At 58.5% G+C, this 21,760-nt stretch overlaps 1 protein-coding gene across 1 annotated transcript in view; it reads right to left on the bottom strand.

The window, feature by feature from the left end:
* Positions 1–1,285: 1,285 nt before the first annotated feature.
* BSN (bassoon presynaptic cytomatrix protein) overlaps positions 1,286–21,760 on the bottom strand; it is a 43,588-nt gene continuing 23,113 nt past the window's right edge. Inside the window, exons 5-11 of the mRNA XM_038565358.1 lie at positions 14,993–21,634; positions 10,278–12,357; positions 9,164–9,978; positions 8,932–9,031; positions 8,012–8,143; positions 7,691–7,745; positions 1,286–5,244 (exon numbers count right to left, since the gene is read on the bottom strand). Of these exons, the coding sequence (XP_038421286.1) occupies positions 7,705–7,745; positions 8,012–8,143; positions 8,932–9,031; positions 9,164–9,978; positions 10,278–12,357; positions 14,993–21,634 (9,810 nt within the window). The 3' untranslated portion in view covers positions 1,286–5,244; positions 7,691–7,704. The remainder of the gene's footprint in view (positions 5,245–7,690; positions 7,746–8,011; positions 8,144–8,931; positions 9,032–9,163; positions 9,979–10,277; positions 12,358–14,992; positions 21,635–21,760) is intronic.

Consider the following 21,760-nt stretch of genomic DNA (forward strand, 5'->3'; position numbering starts at 1 on the left):
TGGGTTTCTTCTACCTGCCTCCCCAGGCTTCGTTCAAAGCTCTTGGGTGCAGAGGGCCTGATGGAGGTCGGGCTCCACATAAAACCAGAGAGCTTCCTGTGGATAGGAGAATTTGGATAGGCAGGCTCCCTCAGCACAGTGGCACAGAACTGGGTGGGCAATAATGGCAGAGGAGGGCAGGAGAGGTTAGGCACCAGTCGGGCGAGTAGGGATATCCCCTACTCCATTTACCCTGAGCCTGGCTGGTCTTCCATACCTCAGGGACCTGGCTTGCTGCACCCCTCCTTGCCTCTGACTGAGATCTCCACTTGCCTGCACTGTAGCTTTCCCTTCCCCATCAACCACATTGGACTAGTTAAGTAAAAACAGCCTCCACTTTCTGAGGTCGCTTGCCTTTGTGGGCACCAAGTATGTACAGGCCTGTCAAGGCCAGAACTGAGAGCAGAAAGGGTGGCCCCAGTCACCAATCTGAGTGGACCAGAAGTTGGAAACTAGGATGTTCACTAGTGTTGCTTATTTTATTAAGGAAAACCATGACCATGATGCCCAGCCTTTAGGGTGTGTACTATACACTGGCTATAAACTCATCGTGCAGCTGTCTGGAAGCTGGGCATTGTAGGATAAACATCTCATTACCTGGGATGAACATGTAGAAATAAACAGGAAGCTAGAAAACAGAAGGTATTGTGCCTTCTGGTTTCTGTTTAAAATGAAAAAGAAAAACAAGAAAGACCTATGTCAAGATACTAATTCTGGAGGAAGGTCAGAGGTGACGCTGATGCTATTTTCTTTATCTGCATTAAGAAAATTTCCAGCAGCTCTGGGTTACTTTGGTAAGGAGGTTCTCCCATCCTTTGGGGGAAGGACTATAATCTGGCCACCTGGAAGAGTTGTGGGATTGAGTAGACACGGCAAGGCAGATAGATGTAGTGCTTGTTGTCGGCAGCAGGGGGCAGCACCTGCTCACCTGGCTCACCAGGAATGCAGCCGCAGAAATGCTGTGCAGCCTGGACACGTAGGCCTTGGAGGCATGGTCCCTCAACATCTGCACAGGGAACTGCTCCCTCCAGGTCCAAACCTGGAAACTGCCCGGGCGTCTTTGTGGAGGGCCCATTGTTTTTGGCCGGTTTGGTGTAGACACAGCCAGGGCCTTGCTAGCACTTCTACAATTTGGCCCTTTCACTCTTCTCCTTTTAACTGTGAACAGACAGGATTATCACAAGTTGAGGGATTTGGTCTTCTGGCTAAGCCTTCCCATTTCAGAAACCATCCCAGAGACAGTCTGTAGGTTGTTTATATCAAGTCCTTTTATTCTGATACCACAGAATTACCTTGTCACAATACAGGGGGAGGGACACCGAAGTACCACGAGTTCTCACAGAGCACAGAAGGACGGCACACGATTCACAAGGTCATGTGGAGGACTCGGGTCATTGCACTTACAACTGTAAACTTGTTTGTTTGACTTTATACAGCACTCTTCCCCCCTCAAATAAAGGAGAGAAGGAAAGAAAGGGAGGGAGGGAAAGAGTGAGGAGAGAGCAAAAACAAGACATGGAAGCTAGCAGAGGAAAGGCGTTTGGCAGCTACCACTCTCCAGGCCACTGCGCTTGAAGAGCGGGAGCTGACTTGATCCCAGAGGCTGAATGAGGCAGACACACACACACATACACATTCACACGCTTGTTCACATGCATACACACACAGTATCTCACGATTTCCATGGCTCTCCAGCGCCACCCCAGTGCACATGGCAGCAGGGCTGCTGGTACCCAGGGAGACAGAGATGATATATCTGAGGAGTTTCAGTTGGCCGGGCCTGTCCCTCTGACCCTGTCGGAGTCCACGATGACAAGTATTTACAGAATGGGGGGAGGGTGGCATGAGGGCAGGGGAAGGGCCAATCAGCCAGGACCATGCTGCCTGGAAAACGCCCCCCCAGGCTCCAGAAGATAGGCCATAGTTACTGCCACCACTGCCCTCTCATCATGGGCCCTTGAGGCCACATTTTCTTCCCAAGGACTAAGTGAGTGGGTAGGAGGGGGTGTCGCTGTGCTGTGAGTGTACTGGGCCCTGGAGCGAGCAGAGACAGTGTCTTTGCTCAGACCCTGGGAAGCAGGTGTGGAGAAGGCCTGGACTGTATATCCCAGAGACTCTTTGCCTATTTGGAGATGTGCTCAATGCTCCCCACTGCCCAGGGCACCAAATGCTGGTCCCTCCACCTCTGGCTACAGTGCCCCCCAGAGCCACAAGCTTCATCTACATGAGGATCAGATCACTTGTGACTCAGAGCGGCCTGCTCCAGTCACCTTCACAAGGGGTGAGGGTATCGATGTGTCCTGTGGATGCCTTGGGGAGTGGGGGAAGTGGCAGATGTCAGAAAGTTCAAAGTCAGAGGGCTTGGTCAGAAAGGAGATTCAAGGAAAAGTCAACATTTTAGAGCCTGAGACTGGGCCTGGTGGAGGCTGACCTGCTGCCATCTCCCTGCCTTTCCTGCTCCTGGCCCCATCCCTTGACCTTTCGTGGGAAGGATTACTGCCTTGGTCCCCCATGTATCCAGCCACCAGGCACATCCCCACACAGACCTGGCCCTGCATAATCAGAAGGTGATTGATAGTGGCCTCCCTTAGCCCTTGCTCAGATGGGCTCTTACAGCCCAGGCCTGATCTCTGGGATAAGGCAGGTGTCCTGGGAGATGGGTGACGCCCAAATCTGGGAGGACCAGGGTTGCAGGCCCAAAATAGAGGTTGACAACCTCCTGTCCCATCCACAGCTGCCAGAGGTGGCCAGGATCCCCCTCTGAAGGGCTGTGTAGACCTTATTGGAAAGTATGAGAAATGTGGACCCCTGAGAAATGCATGGTGCAAACCAGAGCAAACTGGAGGAAGGCCAGGCCTCGAGGGGTCAGGTAGTCACTGCCTGCTGCACTGCTGGCTCAGTCAGAGAGAAGCTGATGTGCAGTGGGATACTTGGGCTTCAGAGACGAGGGTGGGCAGGGAGTTTAGGTCCTGGGGACAGATAGAAAAAGGGTCAGAACAGAACCTTCTGCAAATTTTGCTTTGAGAAGCTTCCCAAAAAACTCAGCTTGAAGCTCCTGTCTATGGGAACACCTCCTCTGGTCCCAGATGACATTGTCAGCTGTCCTTGCCACAAGTGCCAGAGGTCTAGCTCTTCCTGAGCACCTTTGACCCACTTGCCCCAGCCTATATTTCTTGGCTCACAGACCTTGGAGCTGCCCAGCTACAAAGGAGAGGCATGGAACAGGTATAGTCAGGTCCCTAGGCCATACATAGCCAGCCCCTGCCCTTGGCCTCTGTGTCTCTGGCCAAAGACACAGCCCAGTTCTGTGCCTGAGCCATGACCCCCTGAGCTGTGTCAGACACCTCTGGCTCAGGGATGGGATGAGACAGGGAGCAACTTACGGATGGAAATCCTACAGCAAACCTTCTGAATGTTCACCCACACACTCCTGTGTGGGCCCCACCAGCGTGTTTACTCCAGATGCTGCTTTTTACCTGCCATCCTGATCCAAGAAACCTGCAGGGCCCACGAGGGCACTATGCCTGGCATGCTCAGGCAACTATTCCAGCAGGTCCTCACTAGCTCGTGCAGAAGTCAGCTAGAAGCACTCCTGAAGGAGAGGTTCTGAGGCAAAAAGAACTCCCAAGCAAGAGGGTCGAGCATTTAAAATGGATGAAATCGTGCAAAAAGGCTGCGAGCTGTGCATGCTCCACTGCAGGACAGGCGGTGACTCACCTGGCAGCAGCGAGTCCTGCCACAGGTCAAACATGCCACAAACTGAGAAGTTCACACACACGGTGGGAGCAGGGGGCAGGGGGCTTGATATGAGCCTATCTATTCCAGTTTCTCAATTGCATGGTTGCAATTGACTCCTTATACATAACATGGAATTTATTAAATATTAACAGTTGTCTTTGAGGGTTTATATTTCATTGCATAGAACGTTAGAGATGAGACTGGTGGGGGTGCCCAAGAGGAAGGGAGGCCCCCAAGGTAAGGGCCTTGGGGAAGAATGCCACCCAGTCCACCAGGGCAGTGGATGGTGCCATACTCCCCAGCACAGGGCTCTGGGCCCTGCCCTCGGCTGGCAGAAGCCCTGGCCCCTCTGCTCTGAGCACGGCCACTGGTGATGGCTTAAGAAGGACTGGATTACACAGTAAACAGAGGCGGGCTGGGGGGCCTCCCTAGACCTCGCCCTGGGGTTGTGCTCTTGATGGCCTGCTGCCCCCTATTGCTTCTGAGTCAACATTCTCCCTGTGCTGAGCAGGGGCGGAGCAGAGAGGACACGGAACCATCAGTCACATGTGGTGGTGGAGGGGAGGGGCAAGGAGATGAGCCAAGAAAAAGAGAGGAAGGGGAGAAGAAGAAAAAAGAAAAATGCTTATGAGGTATACACGTAAATCAAACTGAAATGATTAAGGCTGTTCTTGAAATCAAAAAGAAATCCCCAGGCGTACGAACAGGGAGCTGGCTGGTTGAGACAATGGCGGTGCCACTGGGATGCTCATGATGGCTGGGGGGGATGGCTTTGAGATGGTGGCAGGCATGCTAGCATGCTGCCACCCATGGGCTGGGAGAAGCCTCAGCCAGTGACCACGCTGCTCTTCGGTGCTATGGCCTCTTATTTCAGCAATGAGACAGTGTTAGGTCCTAATGTTTGTAAAGTTCTCCCAGCCCCACACTAGTGGTCACATGGAGGTCTGCTCCGATGTCACCCAGAGGGCAAGGTGAGGGGAGCAGGGCCCTGTGGCCACAGAGGGATCCGGGCCAGCTGGAATGTGAAGGAAACGGAGCCCGGCGCCCCCAGCCCTCAGTCAAAGCCCCTCTCCAAGGCTGTGGAAAAACTTCTGGCATCGTGGAGGGAGGGCAGCGTCCGTCAGAAACAGGTAGCCTGGGACCAAACTCTGTGTATAACGCATAGGAAGCCTGGCTGGCCGGGCCGCAGAGAGGCGGCTGTGGGAAGAGCAGCAGGACTGCCACGGTGGCAGGGTGTCCGGAGAGGGCTCCTCCCTCCCAGCAAAGGCTATGCCTCGAAGGTGGCGCCCTGAGGAGAGCAGGGTCTCTGGAAAGACAATCACAGGTCCCCCGGGCCAGTGGTCCCAACATGTCCAATAGATGCTTCACCCAGGCAGCTGCTGTTAGAAAACACTCCATCCTCAAGCCTGCCTGCCACGTCCCACCTGGTGTGAGTCTTTGGGCCAAGAGTTTGCCAGATTGCAGATGCTTAGAGGAGAGAAGGAAGGGGAGGGAGGGAGGGAAAGAAAGAAAGAAAGAAAGAAAGAAGGATATTGTCAAGAACTGAGGACGGCCACTTCCAATCCCTACCCTCTTCTTGGCTGGCAGTCTACCATGTGCCAATGGCCTGACTCCTTCTCACCCAGGGGATCCCCACACATGGAGCCTCAGGAGATGGATGCTTGAGCAATTTTGAAGTCATGAAGAGGACAAAAAGAACCTAGTTGGCCAGTAAGGGACATTTCTTGAATATAACAAAAGTTGTTTAGTGAGTAAGGAAGATGACATTTTGTGTAAAATGGCCAGCCTCTCCCAGCCCACTTCTGAGATGGCCATAGCAGACACCAGGAGATGGACACTCACAGAAGCACTGATCACTTGGCCCAATCGTTGGCCAAGTGCCCAAACCTGAGAAATCCTTTTAAATACAAAGGTAAGGGTCTCAGTGGCCACCCAGGTTCATGTGGGGGGCCGCAGAACAAAACCGTGCCTGTGGCTCCTTTTGCTCTCAGTGATGGATCCCTGGCCCTAAACCCAAGGTACATTCTGCTGTGGACCCAGCCCATGGGCTGCCCCTCCTTCCCTCCAGCACAATTTCTGATTTCACATCTGTTCCAGGACAACTCCGAGGAAACATCCAGCTGGGCGAGAAAGCGGCAGGGTGCCTGGTGTCTTGGGGTAAAGGCAGGAAGAACGCTGGGGGAGCCGCACTGTGGCTACTGTAATTAGAATAAATTCCGGGCTCTTTACTTTGGCCTATAAAGCTCACCCGAGCTGGCTCCCACCCCCTCAGACTTCACCCCTGACCACCTTTACCCTCCATGTGGCTCTGGCTGTGCTGGCTTTCTGTCCAGCCTTGAAGCTCACCTGTCCCACCCCCTTCCCTCCTCTCCTCTATTTATTCTCTGTCCCCCTTAAATGGAATGTCAGCTTTGGAGGGCAGGGATTTGGTTTTGTTCCCTGATGTATCCCGCACCTGGAACAGGGCCTGGCACCGGCCTAGGGCTGGACAAACATGTGTGGAATAAATGGATAAGTGGATGGGAGACCAGGCCTTTCTAGTGTCTTCCTCTGGAGACAGGCAGCCCTTCTGAAACTACACCCAGCTCCTTCCTACAAGCAGCCCTAGCCTGTAGTTTGCTTGCTAACTCTCTGGCCCTGCCACACACATGCCTGCTCACCATGAGAAGTACCCAGACCTCTGCACTTTTTTTTTTTTTTAAACCTCTGCACTCTTAACCTGAGAAATAGCAAAGGAAGGAAAGGGAGGGGGTCCCAGAGTTATGGAATGGTAGAAGGTGGTCCCTAGCTGTACACAGAGCAGTGCCACTAGCTAGGCTACCCTCCCCACCCCCATCCTGAATGATGCACTGCCACCTTCTCTGCCACAGGGGCCGGGCTAAGGTCAGAGAGGGCTCCAAGAGGAGCCACTGCCATCCAGGCAGAGCCAGGGCTCCCATGTGAAGGCCCTTGCACTCTCTCCCTGGGCTGACCTGATTGGGGGCTAAGACTGCCTGCCCAGTGACCACCCTCTCCTCTCTGTTCTATTCCTGGCTGCCTCATTCCTCCTGCAACTCCATCTTTCAGGTCATGTGTTCATCCTATGAAGCCCACAGTGTTTGAAGTCCGTGCCCATGGTTGCTAAGCTTGGCAGGGTTGGGGATTCTGGCCTCACCTGACTGTCTGGAGCAAAGTCATCAGCACCAGCCTCAGGGAAGCGGCTTTGGAATCAGTGCCCAGCACACAGCCCTTAAGTTGAGGGACATGGGTGGCTTTGCTGGGTCATTCCCCAAGCTTACTACCTGAGTCATCTCAGCCAGCTTAGGGGTCTCTGCCTCTCAGCTGCCACACCCATCACAGCTGAAGGCAGCCCACCAGCCTTGTCCCAGTTCACACCTGTAGGAACTACGTGGGTCTGGTCAGCCAGGCCTCGGACCTTCACCCCCTCTTCTGTCCCACCCTACCCTGGACCTGACACTCACTGTTATACGCAGAGTCCAGAGCTGTGCCCAGGCCTCTGACTCCAGAGATTTTTCCACAGCAATGATATCATCTCCCTTCATCTCTTCAAGAGCCTGTGGAGTATTTACAGAGGAGGGTTGGGGAGAAGCTGCATCCCAGGGGGCCCTACGTACAAAGTAAAGTCAACTCAAGGCTGTGAGAGCCCTGGGGTAGAGGTGGTAGGGGGTGGTGGTAGAGGACAAGGGGATGTTGGTCCTAGCTTCCCTCTGCTGGGACCTCTACTAAGTTGGCCCCGTGTTAGGGCCTCTGTGCATTGAGTCCTTTCTCCTCCTCCTTGCCCTCCTCCCACACTCACAGGAGAGGATACTGCAGCTCTGGCCACATCACCCACTGCTGAAGATAAGACTCCTCCTAGAGGATCCCTGAGGACCCCCACATGAAGGGAGGCTGGGTCAAGGCAACTCATACTTACCCTGCAGGGCATGGTCACCAGAATGAGGAGAACTTTTTGCCAAAAGCAGAGACAGCTATGACAGAAAAAGGAGAGAGACATCAGGAAATTAGACTAAACTCCCTCCTTGTTGGGGCCATTTGGCAGTGAAGCCCAGCGTAGCCCAAGGGGCAGGGGACACCCCCTCCCCTGCCAGAAAACCACTGGGAGACAGCAGGTAGACCTTCAGGCTGGCCTGTGGCTCACTGACTGAGCCTAGAATCATTTCCCAGACCCAACCTCTGCCACAGCAGGGCCCCGGAGCCGCTACCCACCATGGACCTGGCCGCAGGCAGGGCCTACCTTCTGTCAGTTTGCCGGCCTGCTCTGCTGCCCCACCAGGAAGGATTTTGGAGAGCACACTCTCACCTTCAGCGCCTGGCTGGCCAGCAGGAGCCCCTGGAGTCCCTCCAGGCCTGGCTCCGGCCTTCATGCCTAGGGGGAAAGAGACCACCCTCAGGAGGCAGGCTTGGCCCTTTGGGCTCTGAGGGGGAGAGAAGCCCTGAGGGAGTCTGCACACAGGCAGCCATGAGGTGGGAGAGTGAGGAGGAAGAGAGTAAGGAAGAGAGAGAGAGGGAAGAACAAGAAGGGAGGAGGGTGGGAGGAAGCAGAAAGAAGAAAGGAAGGAAGAGAAGAGTAGGATGGGAAGGCAGAGGTAGAAGGGGAAGGAGGGAGATAGTAAGAGGCTATGGTCCTGGACCTATACTTACCTGTCCCTTTCAGGTCCTGCCCAGAGCTTCCTGAACCAGAAGGCCCCAGTGCTGGTGACCCCACTAGCTCATTTTTTAAAAAGATTTATTTATTTATTTTACAGAGAGGAGGGGGGAGGGAGGGAGGGAGGGTGGGAGGGAGAGAGAGAAAGAGAGAGAGAGAGAGAGAATGTGTAAAGGGAGAGGCAGAGGGGGAAAATCTTTGAGCAGACTCCCCGCTGAGTGTGAAGCCCAATGAAGGGCTCAATCTCACATCCCACGAGCCATGAGATGATGGCCCATGCTGAAACCAAAAGTCGGATGCCCAACCCACTGAGTCACCCAGGTGCCCCAACCACTAGCTCATTCTAACCCCAGGCTCATTTCTGTTAGGAAGGTCTCCAGACCCCTGGGCACCTTCTCCGGAAACAGTATAGTATGCGGTACAAGGGAGCTCAGGGTGCCAGTGGGTATAGGGAGAGGGCAGATCAGGAACTTGGGGCCATGGCTGAAGGCACCAAAATATAGGCTCACCTGCAGGTCCAGGTCCTGGTGGTGGTTGGGCCTGAGGAGGCCTCCCCTGTTGGGGTGCCTTGGCTGTCCCTTTAGAGCCATTTGCCTGCTCTGCCCGTGGCTGCAACACAGAACCCACAGCTAAGACACCGTCCGACGACTCTGCCCACACCCAGTAGGGAATCGAGGGCACGTCCCAGCTCCCGCCACAGCATCCACCCTGGGTACATCTGTGTGCTGGAGCCCTACTTACCGGTCCTACTGGCTGGGGGCCTGTGGCTGTTGTGGGGCCCGGCTGAGCCTTCCCTGCTGGCTGGCTGGCAGCAGGGGCTGGGCCCCTGGCAGCTGGCTGGCCCTGCTGCTGTACCCGAGTCTGCACTGGGGCCTGCTGAGCGGGCTGTGTCCCGAGACCTTGCTGCTGCTGCTGCTGTTGCTGCTGCTGCTGCTGCTGCGGTGTCTGTGGCTGGCGCAATCCTGTCGCCGAGGGAGTCTGCCTCGACGGTGGCGGCTGTGACTGCTGTGGCCCAGGAGCCACCTGCCGACCTTGCGGCTGTGGCTGGGATTCTGGCTTTGGCTGCGGTGTAGTGGGCCCCGAGTGGGCCTGCCGGGAGCCCTTCTTGCTGTCGGAGGCATGATGGTATGCTGACGGAGCACGGGATGGCTGTGAGTACTCAGCAGAGCTGGGGTACCCAGGCTGACCCTTCTTCTGCATGGCTGGGGCAGGGCTGGGTTGAGGGTGAGGCCGGGCCTCATGGCGCCCCAGGTCCCGAGTGTGTGGTTTGGCAGCACGCCGGCCTGGCTCATCGCCAGCGTGGCGGCCTGAGTGCCGCCCGTGGTCACCGTGGTGCCGGTGTTCCTTGGCTGAGGTGTGGCGGCTAGGGCCACCCTCATCATGTGGCCACAGGCCCTCCTCGGGGGGCTCATCGTAGTCGTGGTAGCTGTGCCTGGCAGGGCCTCGCTTCTGGGAGGAGGAGGAGACTGCATGGCCCCCATGGTGCCTGAATCGGTCAGAGCGGGCATCCCGGGGCTTATCAAACCAGTCTGTCTCCTCCTGGCCCAGGTGATACGCTTCAGAGACCAAAAACAGAACACCATCAACCCCCAGGCTGGCTGCAGGGGGAGGCCCAGCTGAAGCCATGCAAGGAAACCAGAGAGTGGGCGCCACAGCCACAAGCATTACCACTAGGCCCCCAGCCCGCCCCCCCACAACCAGGGCCAAGGCACAGGTGGAGCAGCCTGCAGCAGGGCCCACTGGGTGAGGCGCCAAGTCAGGCCCCTCTGGGACATCTCAGGGCCCAGGGCCCCATGGGTGGGCAGGCCCCCCAAGATGCTGAGCAGCTGCAGAAATCACCCCTGGCTGCCATTACCTTCGCTGTCGGAAACTACGCAGTGGGAGTCATCCAGGATGTAGCTTTCTTCACGCTTATACGTGTGGGCCCGAGGCCCATCCTTGATATGCTCCTGGACGTCAGGCATGGAGTGGCTGGAGCAGAACTGTGGGCAGGTGTCCCCAGAAGGAAGTGTGCTGCCGGCAGGGCGAGGCCGCCCCAAGGGGCTGACGGGGCTCTCCTCTTCAGAGGTCTGGCTTCGCATGGGGGGCCGGGCCCGGCTGTGGGCCATGCTCAGGGACGAGGGCTTGGGGCCCGCTTTTTGAAGTCGCTCCACAGCTTCCCGCTCCCGCTCATATCCTTTGCCCCGGCCGCTGAAGTCATGGCTGGACAGCTTCTCCCCACTGTATGCAGAGGCCACCCGGGACCGGCTGCTCCCTCCATACATGCGGTCATCCTCCTCCACTGGGTCCCGGCTGGACACCCCATAGTACCTCTGCTGCTCATATACGTTCTTCTTGAGCCCATAGGTGATTTCATCCTGGAACTTCCTGCCCCGAGAGGCCAGGCTGCTGCTGACTGCAGGGGAGGGGTAGGAGGCCAGATCCGACTCCACGTCCTTGGCCTCTTCAATAGGTGAGAACTTGGAGATCTTTTGCTCCATGCCCTGCTTCCGGTGCTTGCTGCGCTTTGAAGAGATGGCAGCTGGTGCCAGGCTCTTAGAGGGATGCTTGGGCCCCATGGGGCCTGGGCCATACTTGTCTGCTCGAGCCCCGTGTCTGTAGTCACTATCACCATAGTAGTGGGCACTGGCTGCTCGGCCATTGCTCTCCACACTCCGGTGATGGCCACTCTTCCCACGGGGGTCATAAGAGTCCTCCTCAGATTCTTCCTCCCCTCTGGTATAGCAGCAGGGCAGTATGGGCCCCTCCAGAATGCCTGGTTCTCCCGGCTCTTTCCCGGGACGCCCACTGCTGCTGCTTGGCCCCAGGGGCTCCAGTCGCTGGCTCTCAGGGGCAGTGGAGGCGTTGTCCTTGGTCAGCTCACTGATGTCGTCAATCATCACATAGTTCCGAGGGACATTCTGCTCCAGGCTGGTGTAGTGGGAGTCAGAGGGATAGGTGGAGGCTGAGCTCAGGCTCACGCCACTACGGTCACTGGCCCGGGGCAGCTCAGCAGCTTTGCCTTGCTCATAGCTGCTGCTTACTGCTGGGCCACTGTAGCTGGTTTCAGATGGGGCCGAAGACATGGCCACAACAGGGCTGGCGATCACTTCATAGTTAGTGGGCACCTTCTGTTCCAAGTCGGCTAGTGATGTCTGGCGTGGCTTCTGGTGCGGGACACGGCTGTCAGCCGGGACTGGGAAAAGAGTGCTCTGTGTGGTTGGCATGGGTGTTTGGGCTGCATAATGGCCTGTGGGACGGAAAGCCTGTTGGCTTGGCAGACCAGGCTCAGCTGGGTAACTGGTGCCAGGAGGAAAGGCAGGTGCTGGGTACGTGCTGGGGCCAGGGTAGGTGGGTGTTTGGTGGGCTGGGAATCCGTTCTGAGTTGGCCCACCACTGCCTGTAGCATACTGTGGGGCTGGAGGTGGAAACCGGGGCTGTTGGAAGGCAGTGGGGCCAGCGGGGGTGGCAGGGGCAGCGGCACTGCCAGGGAAGTCTGTGTACTGGCCGGCAGGAGTGGCACAACCCTGGAGCCGTAGCTGGTTGAGCTCGCTATCAGACAAGTAGTCACGATGCTCACCTAGACCACGCAAGGGTGGGTAGTCACGGCCACCCCGGTCTTTGGCCAAAGACTCTTTCCGCTGTGTGATGCCCAGCTCCAGGTACTTGAGCTTGGCGTCGATCTCCTTCTCCTCCTCATCCAACTCTGCTTGCTTCTTGCGCAGCTTGGTGGACTCATGCTCCACCAGCCGCAGGTCCCGGTCCAGCTCCCGGAGCAGGCTGGCCTTGGTGGCAGGGACAGCGGTGGGCCCCGCCAGCCCATGCTGCAGCAGGCTGGCCGCATACAGCTGTGGGGGTGCCTGGCCAGCCAGGGGCAGGTGAGCCTCCTCTGGAGGGGGGCTGGGCAGTGTCCGCTTCACCTTGCGGACCAGGCCGTTGGGTGGCAGCGCCGACACCTGAGACAGAGGGAAGGGCGGGCAGCACTGAGACCCAAGGTGTGGGTGACTTGGTGGGGCAAAAGGTAGAAGAGCCCTGGCTCGGGTTGGGGCAGAGGCTGGCCTCCATACAGCGAGTGCTCTGATTCACCGGGCAACCTTGAGACCTGTCCTGCCCACGCACTGGTGGGGATCACCACCCGTGATCGTTTCATAGGTCTTCTCACTCCCAGCACTCTGGGCAGTGGCAGGGGAGCAGAGGAGCAGATGCCCCTCTGTGCTGGTCTCTGGGACTGGCCTGCCTCTGAGAACCTCTGGTACACAGTGGCTCTGAGAACCCCTGCATGTATTCAGGGGGCTGGCCACCCTCTGTCTCCCGCTGAGTGTCCTGAGGTAAGGAGGGCACAGTCTGGCTCTGGGTTTAGGTCTAGCGGCTGGTGGGGGACCAACGGCAGTAGAGGGCCGTGGAAAGAAATAGAGTGGCCTCTGGGTGCCCAGCAGGCTCCCTAGAGGATCATGGGAATGGGGTACATGCTGACTGTATGTCAGTTACTGCAGGCTCTGGGTCTTTCCTGCCTCCTGCCCTACTCCTCTTTTAAGGGACATGTAACTCAGCCACTTATCCACCCAGCTGCCCTGTGCCGCCCTCTGCCAAACCCTCTGGACTGTGCTTTCAGCCTGGCCCAGTTCTTTCCACATCCCTGTGAACCGACCACTCTCTAGGGCTGCCAGCTCCCCTTCAGGGCCTCCCTGGCCCTCTCTCTGGCTGCATGGCTCTCTGGTCCAGGTTCCCTAACACTGCCCTCTGTGTAGTTCTCCTCACCTGCCCTGATGTTCCACATTGCCTGAAGGTCCACATGACTGGAAGGTTTACACCAGGGCCTTCATCTCTAGCTCCTAGCCTTCCCAGAGTGTTCCAGGCCTTTGGGTTTTAATGAACCAAGCAAGTCCCCAAAATACACTAGGACCTGACAATAGGGATTTTCCTTTTACCTTGTGAAGAAACTATATAAAAGCCTCCCACCTACTCTCACCGTATGTCATAAAGGAAATAATAGTGTGCCTCAGAGCCTTAGAACAATACATAGGCCTTTAACAATAAATACCGGGTTTTTGTTTGTTTGTTTGTTTGTTTGTTTGTTTTTTAAAGTAGGCTCCATGCTGGGTTTGAACTCATAACCTGAGGTCAACACCTGAGCTGAGATCAAGAGTTGGGCGATTAACTGACTGAGCCACTCAGACACCCCAGTAAATTTCACTTTTTGAACTCCTTACTCTATTGTTCGTCTTTTATCTTGGCCACACACCATGAATGCCCATTGTGACATGGCACCACAAGGCCAGCCCATGGAACCTCTGTGCCTGCCTCAGCCTGGAGCCAGGACAGCCAGCCCTGGCCTGGGCTCCCTGCCAGCGACTTCTGATCCCACCCCCACACTCTCTGGCCTGCATACCCCTGGGCTCTCCACTACCCAAACTCATCACCTCCAAGACCCCACCCTCTTCTCTCTGTATCAATCCCAGGAAACAGGTGGACATACTTCACAGTGCCTCTGGTTCCTGCCTCTTTTCCTCAAGGCCACTGTGTGGTCTTTCAGCCCATCTGCCCACATTCTGCCCAGGAAGCTTTCTAAAATACCCATCTTGGAGCACCTGGTGGCTCAGTTGGTTAAGCATCTCCCTTTGACTCAGGTCATTATCTCGGAGTCCTGGGATCAAGTCCCACGTCAGGCTCCCTGCTCAGTGGGGAACCTGCTTCTACCTCACCCTTTGCCCCTCTCCCCAACTCATGCTGTGTGTGTGTGTCTCTCTCTCTCTCTCAAATAAACAGATAAAATCTTTGGAAAAAAAACAAACACATCTTGCCCATCTCACCTGCCTAAAACCTCCAGAGGCTACAAAGGCCTATGAGAAAGGCCCATGCTCCTCAGCCTGGCACTTAAAATCCTTGGCATTAGGCCTTTGCAACTCCCATCTTCCCCTGCATGGCAGCCCATAGCAGGTCACCTCGTTCAGTCCCAGGGCATCCTTTGGCAACTAAAGCCACAGGCAAGGGTAAATTTATGCTGTAAGGTTCCCTGACTAGGGGAGCAGATAGGAGTGTAAGCAGATTTATTGAGGGTCAGAGAGGGGCAGGGGACAAGATGAGACCAAGAGCACACTGCAGCCCATTAGGATGGACCCTGAATGCTAGGCCCAGAGGCTTGGGCTTCCTGTGGGGCCATGGAAGCCAGGTTGGGGCTGGGAGTAGGGAGTGGCCCAGCCAGGTCTGTGTTACTGATTTTCTAAGGAAACATCCCCAGTAAAGGTTTGGAATGGGGGGCCCCAGACTGGGAGGGGGGATGTTGTAGGGGCTGGACCAGATATGGCCATGAAGAGGCAGTGCTGAGGAAAGGCTGAAGTTTCCAGTGGCGTCTGGATGGGTGGCTGTGGGGGCCAGTGTGTGAGTGTGCATTTGCCCAGATGTCCTTGCCAGGCTGCCGGCTCCACCAGGTGTGCCTTGAGGAAGGTCCAGTCCTCATCCTCAACTCCTTCCTCTGGGCCTCTGGAGCTGAAGGTGACTCCACCCCCCACCCCAGGAGAAACCCCTCCCTCGGGGGCCCCCAGGCTAGAAAGAGACCCCTGCCCCACCCTGGACCAGCCCCTGTGCCCATACCTGGCTACCCAGTCCCCCCTGGTGCTGGTAGAGGGAGAACCTCTCTTTGGCAGACTCCTCGGCGGTGGGGCTCAGGGGCTTAGGGTCGGACAAGGACCGCTGCAGGGTCTTCATGGGGCGAGGCAGCGTCTGCTGGCGGAGAGCGCTGTCAGCTGTGAAGTGCTTCTGGGGACTCACGTGAGCCTTGTTCAGCCTCTCACTGGAAGCAAAGGAGGTGTCCAGGAGCCGGTGTGGGGACAGGGGTGAGACTGGTGAGTAGAGGACCTGGGGGGACTTGGGAGGCTGGCGGCTCACGAGCTGTGACAGGGATTCCGGGGGCAGCTGGGCCTGGTATCCAATCTCCAGGGGATCCGGCTTCTTTTTTTCAAATCTGCCCAGGGGTCCTGGGGTGACAATCTGGATGCCAGGCAGGTAAGGGCTGATGGCGGTTGGCCCCATGAGCTGCGGCCCCGCCACACCCTGGGCTTGCCCCTCGGGTTCCGTCTGGCAGGCCAGACTCTCCCCGCGCCCAGTCTTCTCTGGCGCCGAGATGTACCTGACAATCTCCACCTTCGGGTCGGTCACGGCTGTGATATGGATGGCCGGAGAGACCCTGGGCAGTTGGTCAGGCTCTGTCTGCACGGAGCAGTCACTGATGGTCTGGATGCCCACGCTGCTCATGGCCCTCACGGCGGCAGCAGCAGCCGCAGGGGATGACGAGGCAGCAGCATCGTGCTTGCTGTCGGAGCCAGAGTCCGAATGGCGGGAAAGACGGGACCGGCGGCGGCGCACCGGCTGCTCCCACTCAGCACTGTCCTCATCATCAGTCTGCACACTGCAGTCCGCACTCCGCCGCACCCGGCGCCGCCTGGTCAGGAGGTAGCGGCCCTCCCCCTCCTCGTCGTCCGTCTGCACACTGCTGTCTGCAATCCTCCTGACCGAGCAGGGCTCAGGCCCTGACTCTGGCTCACAGGCATCCCGCAGGCGAGGCATAGAGTGCCGCTTCTTGATGCTGCTGCGGCTGGCCTCCCACGGCTCCTCTGTCTGCAGGGACATGTCCGAGGCAGAGCTGGGGAGGCCCCGATGCAGCCCAGGCTCCCGAGGCTGCCCCGGCCCCTCTGGCCCTGCCACAGCAATGAAGGCTGTGTGGCTCAGAGGTGGCCAGTACTGACCATTCTGAGCCAGCTCTGTGGCAGCTGGGGGAGGCCCCCGGCCAGGTGCCTCACAGGCCACGGGGAAGGGGGCCTTCTGCCGCTGTTTCTGCTCCTCTAGCTGCTGTTGCAGCTGCTGCTGCAGCTGCTGGATCTGCTCCAGCTGCAGACGCTGCTGTGCTAGCTGCTCCCGCTGCAGGGCGAACTGGGCCTGCCGCTCCTCCTGTTGCTGCTGCAGCACGTGGTGCTTGATGGTCTGCAGCTCCTGCAGCTCCCGCTGCACCAGCAGCTGCTCCTCCTCCCGGTGTCGCTGTAGCTCCACACGCTCGCGCTCCAGCTCCTCCTGCAGCCGCAGCTGCCGCAGCTTCTCCAACTCCACCCGCTCCCGCTCCAGCTGGAGCAGCTGCTCCTGCTGCTTCCGCTGTCGCTCCTCCTGTGTGGCGTCCTCCTTCTCCAGCCCCGGCCGGCCAAGGGCTCCACTGCCGCCACCGGAAGCAGTATCTATGGGGGGCTTTTGGCCAGCCAGCGGGGCTGGGGCTGCTACGGCCTCCTTGGCGGCAGCAGGGGTGGCTGTGGAGAGAGGTTCTTCCCGAGCCGCCCCTGCGGGTAGCTCTGGCCTTAGTGGGCCCCCAGCCCCTGGGGCCTTGGCAGCAGCAGGTTTCCCCAGGTAGAGAGGACCCTCAGCAGGGGGAACACTGGAAGCAGTGGGGAATCTACTTGGTGCCGGGTATCGGTACAGCCCTGTGGGCCCAAGAGGTATCCGGGGGGCAATCACAGGCATGCGTGTCAGGCTGGTGAGTGGCACGGCTGTGACTCCAGCGGACACATAAGGCCTGTATATGCCACGGCGCACCATGGGCCGCAGTACAGAGGCGGGCTGGGTGGTTATGGGCAGTGTTGCAGCAATTGGAGTGTTGATAGTTGAGTAGATCATGCCATCGGCTGCACGCACAGTGGCCGTGGATGGCAGAAGCTGTCTGACTGCTGTTCCCTGGCCTCCCGTAGGCCTGTACTGGGCCAGGTTCCCAGAACTTGGGTGGCCCTCTGGGAAGGTGGGGTTCCCTAGGAGGCCAGGTCTGAGGGGAGCCACACCCTGTGGGGCGCTGAGCCCAGACCCAGGCTGAGGCTGATACTGCATGAGGTCAGGGCCACCACCACCACTGCCATGCCGCCCTCCATACTGGTCCATGGAGTTGAGGGCAGCACACATGCGGCTGATCTCACGGGCGGTGGTGGCACTGTACTGGGCCAGGCTGGCCTCCTGGAAGCCAGCTGCATCTCCCCGTGGGCCATACCTGTGGTCTGAGTAGATGTTTGACACTGAACTGTAGCGTCGCATGGGAAGCGGGTGAGTCAAAATGTCTGTGGGATGGCGTAGGTCTGTGTAGGAGCCATACTGCAAGCCCTGCCCAAGGTAGCGTCCATCCACAAAGCCCAGGCTGTAGGAGTGCTTCAGCGAGCTGAGATCCATAGCTGAGTCTCGTCCAGGGCCCTGGAAGAGCTGGCCCATCTTGTGGGCATGGTAGTTGAGGCCAGCCTCAGCCAAATTGGTGTCAGACATGGAGGAGTATAACCTGCCATGGAGGCCTTGTGGGTAGGGCCTCTGTTCCTCATGGGGCCCAGGTCCCACTACCCCCTGTGCCCGGTAGGTAGGGGGCTCAGGAGGCTCAGGGTCACGGGGACTGTAGAAGGGGCCGCCACTCTGGCCAGGTGGGGCAATGTCTGCTACACTCTTCTCAGGTGCATTGGGGGTGGGGTGGAAGGTACCTGTGCAGCTACTGCCAAAGGGGAACTTGTAGACCATGTCACAGCATGCCATTTGGCTCTCAGGCCTCATCCCAGTGAGGTCCAGGGCACCTGAGGGCTCCTCTGGGAGCAGTGTGGTCACAGTGCCTGCTGTGCCCTCTCCCATCTGCACCACCACTGTGTGTGGCTTCCTGGCACCTGGCATAGCATGTGACCGCAGCTCTGTGGGGGCAGCCCGGTGGGGTTCAGCACCAGGTTCTGGCGCTGGACCTGATTTGAGGCCAACACTCTGGGCAGTGCCCATCTGAGTGATTAAAACGTCCCTTCTGGCCAGAGGTGCTACCTGGTTAGGTAGGTTATACCTGGCAAACTTGGCCTCCCTAGGTCTTCCACGGGGCCCACCTCGGTACGGGGCTGTCTGGACAGCCTGTTCTACCTGCTTGACCTGGGCCAGGCACACGGGGCTACCTGCACCCTGGCCAAAGTCAAGCCGGCTCTGGAAGGGGTCTCCATAGACCACAGGCTGCTTTTGCTGAGCCATGAGCACAGATGAGGCCATGGTGATGCTCACGGTGGTGGAAGTGCTGAGGAAGGCATGGGTCTGCTCCTGGGCGTTGAGATTGATGACCAAAGGCTGCACAGCAGTCGACTGCCGTCCTGGGATTGGATCCAAGGCAAGGCCATACTTCCTTGCTTCCACAGCAAGAGAAGTCAGGTCCATTCCTTGGTCAGTAAGGATGATGGGTGTGGGCTTGACAGCTGTGCGAAGGTCTACCACGGCACTGCCTGGAGGCCTGGGGCCTGGTTCCACCCTAGATGTTCCCGGGACTGAGGAGATCCGGCACAGGGAGATGTTCTCAGCAGGGAGGGTGCCCCAGCCATATACTGCCAAGGGCCCATCCGCACTGGCACTGGGTGCCCGTGGGAAGCCAGGTGGCCCAGGTGGCTCTGGGGGCAGCTGGGACACACTCGGAGGTGTTGTCTGGCTATAGCTGTGGGTGGTGGGCTGGATGTCCGTGGGTGAACACACTGGGGAGGTGGAGGCGCTGGCATGTACCATCCTGGTCTGGCTGGAGGCATCTGATGCCAGAGTGATGACCATGAAAGGGGCCTCCTGAGAGGACTGTTGCCATACCAGGCGAGGGGTGCCGGGTCGGTGTGGCGTTTGCGTGCCCTGAGCCACCATGGGTGCTGGACTCGGGGCACCAGGGCTCCGAGGCACTTCCGAGGCAGAGGTCGGGCTTGGCGTCTGTGTAGAGAACTCAGCTGTGGCTCTTGGGCCCAGTTTTCCAGGGGAGAATGTAGGACTCTCTGAGGGAGAAGATGGAGAGAGGGGTGGGCTGGAGCCTGCGAAGTAGGAATAGCCCCGGGAAGCCATGTGGGGGCCGCTCTCACCATCACTAACACTCAGGGGCTTGTCTCTGGCAGCACGTCCACTGACAGGGGGGCCACTGAGGGCCTGGGGTAGCTCTTCAGTCTGGGAGCCATAGTTAGCAGTGGCGGGGCTCTGTCCATAGCTGTAGCCTACAGAGGATGGTGAAGGGCTGCACTCAGAGCCTGCCGGGGAGGTCGGGGTCATATAACCTCGTGACAGGCTGGCCAGACAAGGAGCCACAGCTGTGGTGGCTGGGGCGCCAGGGCCCTGGGAGAAGGATATGCCTACCTCCTTGGAGGCAGAGCTGGGGGAGACAGGAGAGCTGTGAAGCTTGAGGGGGTCCTGAGGCTCCTTTGCAAAATGCTGAGTAACACGAACATCGGGAATGACTCGGCCACCACTGCTGTCTGAGGAGGAGGAGGTGGAAAAGGAAACAGGGGCAGCAAGCTGGGTGGGACTGGTACCAGGGGTGAGTGGGCCACCATTTTGCTTCATTGGGTCCATGTACACAGTGTCAGCATTCAGAAACTGCTTCTCCTTCTTCTTATCCTCTGCAAAGGCCAGGTCCCGGGAGGAGGCCTGCCGCATGCGAGCAATGCTCTGTGACGTCTGAAGGATTTCCTCATATACCGCTGCTCCCAGGCTGGCCGGTGTGCCCTCAGAGACAGGCTGCGCAGGCCGGCCATAGTCCTGGTCAGGGGTATCCTGGTACTCAATGGTGCCCTGGCTCCGCGGGCCAGTGGGCTGAGAGGGGCCACCTGCCCCCTGACCCTGTTGCCGCTGGAGCAGCTCGGCCTTGCGCATCATCTCCTCGTAGGCCTCTTCTGCGCTCTTGAGGGGCCGGCCAGAGCTGGGAGTGGCAGAGCTGCCTGAAGGTGTCTCCGTTGGCGAGTAGAGGGACATGAAGGTGGGCAGGTTGTACTCACTGCCCGACTTGTAGAGTCGGGTGGGGCCACCGTCCAGGGCTTCAGCCTCTGAGTCGAGGGAAGGGGAGGGCGAGTACTCGGAGCAGGATGAGCGGTGGAGCTCCTCCATCTCAGCCGCCTGCCTCAGCTCCTCAGTTGGGGAGGCATCCTCAATGGGTGACAGGTTGCTCGGGGGGGTCTTGGAGCGCTCACGCCGCCTCTGGGCCCGCAGTTCCTCCTTGTCTCGCCGAGTCTTGCGGGCAGTGCTGCGGATGCGCTGCTGCTCCACCTCCCGCATCTTCTCCTGCTCCCGCAGTAGCTCCTCCTCTTCCCGCAGCTCCTCCTCCTCTGAGGAGTCCTCAATGGTGGGCAGCAGGGGCCCATGCGAGCGGTGCCGGGCCTTGCGCTGCTGCTTTGCTTCTTCCAGCCGCTGCCGGCGGCTGGGGCTGCTGTCGCTGTCCTCCTCCAGTGAGGACAGGGAGGTGGGAGAGGTCCCGGACGTGTAGCTGGGCGTGGAGGCCGGCAGCGTGGAGGAATGCTCCCCACGGGAGCGGTCCTCGGGTGAGCCCGTCAGGCTCTCCATCTCCAGCTCAGGCTCCCGCTCCAGGCTGGTGTCAGGGCCTTGGCCCATGTCCAGCTCATGGCCATAGCTGCCCGTGCTATTGAGCTCAATGGTCTTGAAGCGGCGGAGCCCCCCCTGCAGGGCCCCAGTGCCATCACTGGCCTCATCTGGGCCCCCTTCAGAGAGCAGCTCCTCATAGCCAGTGGTGGCATTGTGTGGCAGACGTCTCTTAGGTGGAGCTGCTGGGTCTTGGCTGGGCTCAGGCCGGGGCCTGGGGCCGCCCTTCTGGGTACCATGTTTGGCCAGGCTGGGCCCAGAGGTGGTGGCATCATCCTCTTCCAGGTTGTCTTCCTCAGCGCTCATCTCCAGAATCTGCCGTCGCATGAACTCCTCATCAGTCAGTTCTGCTGCCCGGGCTGGGGGCTGGGGTGGGAGAGGAGACAGGCCACCCTCACTGCTGTCCTCCACGTAGTCATGTCTAAGCTGACTGCCAAAGTCGTCTGAGGACTCGGCTGTGTCTTGCTGCTCCCTCTGGTGCCCCCACTCCACAGAGTCTTCCTCTTCCTCCAGGATATCCTCCAGCTCTTCATCGGAGTCATAGGCCTCAGGCATGATGGACAAGGAGTGGGGCCTCCGCTTCAGCTCCTCACCACTGCTCCTGGGTGGCTTGCTCTGCTCACCCCTAGGGGCTGGGCCCTGGGCCTCCAGTGAAGGCCGCATGCTACTCCCCACCTTGTGGAGCTCAGAGGGGCTGGGTGGGCGAGGCCCTGTCACCCCTGCGCTGTCCAGCTGCTCCACCTCCTGCTGTACGACACCCGTGATCTCGCTCTGGGAGCTAGAGATGCCATCTGAGGAATAGCCTGTGTCACTGAGGCTCTGTGGGCTCCGAGACAGGTCCTGAGAGTAAGACTTTCCCGCCAGCTCCTGTAGTAGGGTGAGAAGCAGACACTTGACTCCCTGTGGCAGATAGCTCACTGGGGAAGCTCAGCCCTCTGTCAATCCCAGGGCCCTGAAGAAGGGGCCCTCTACTTCCGGGGATCATGGCCCACC

The sequence above is a fragment of the Canis lupus genome, chromosome 20 (genome assembly GCF_011100685.1).
Source record: "Canis lupus familiaris isolate Mischka breed German Shepherd chromosome 20, alternate assembly UU_Cfam_GSD_1.0, whole genome shotgun sequence".
NCBI classification, from domain to species: Eukaryota; Metazoa; Chordata; class Mammalia; order Carnivora; family Canidae; genus Canis; species Canis lupus.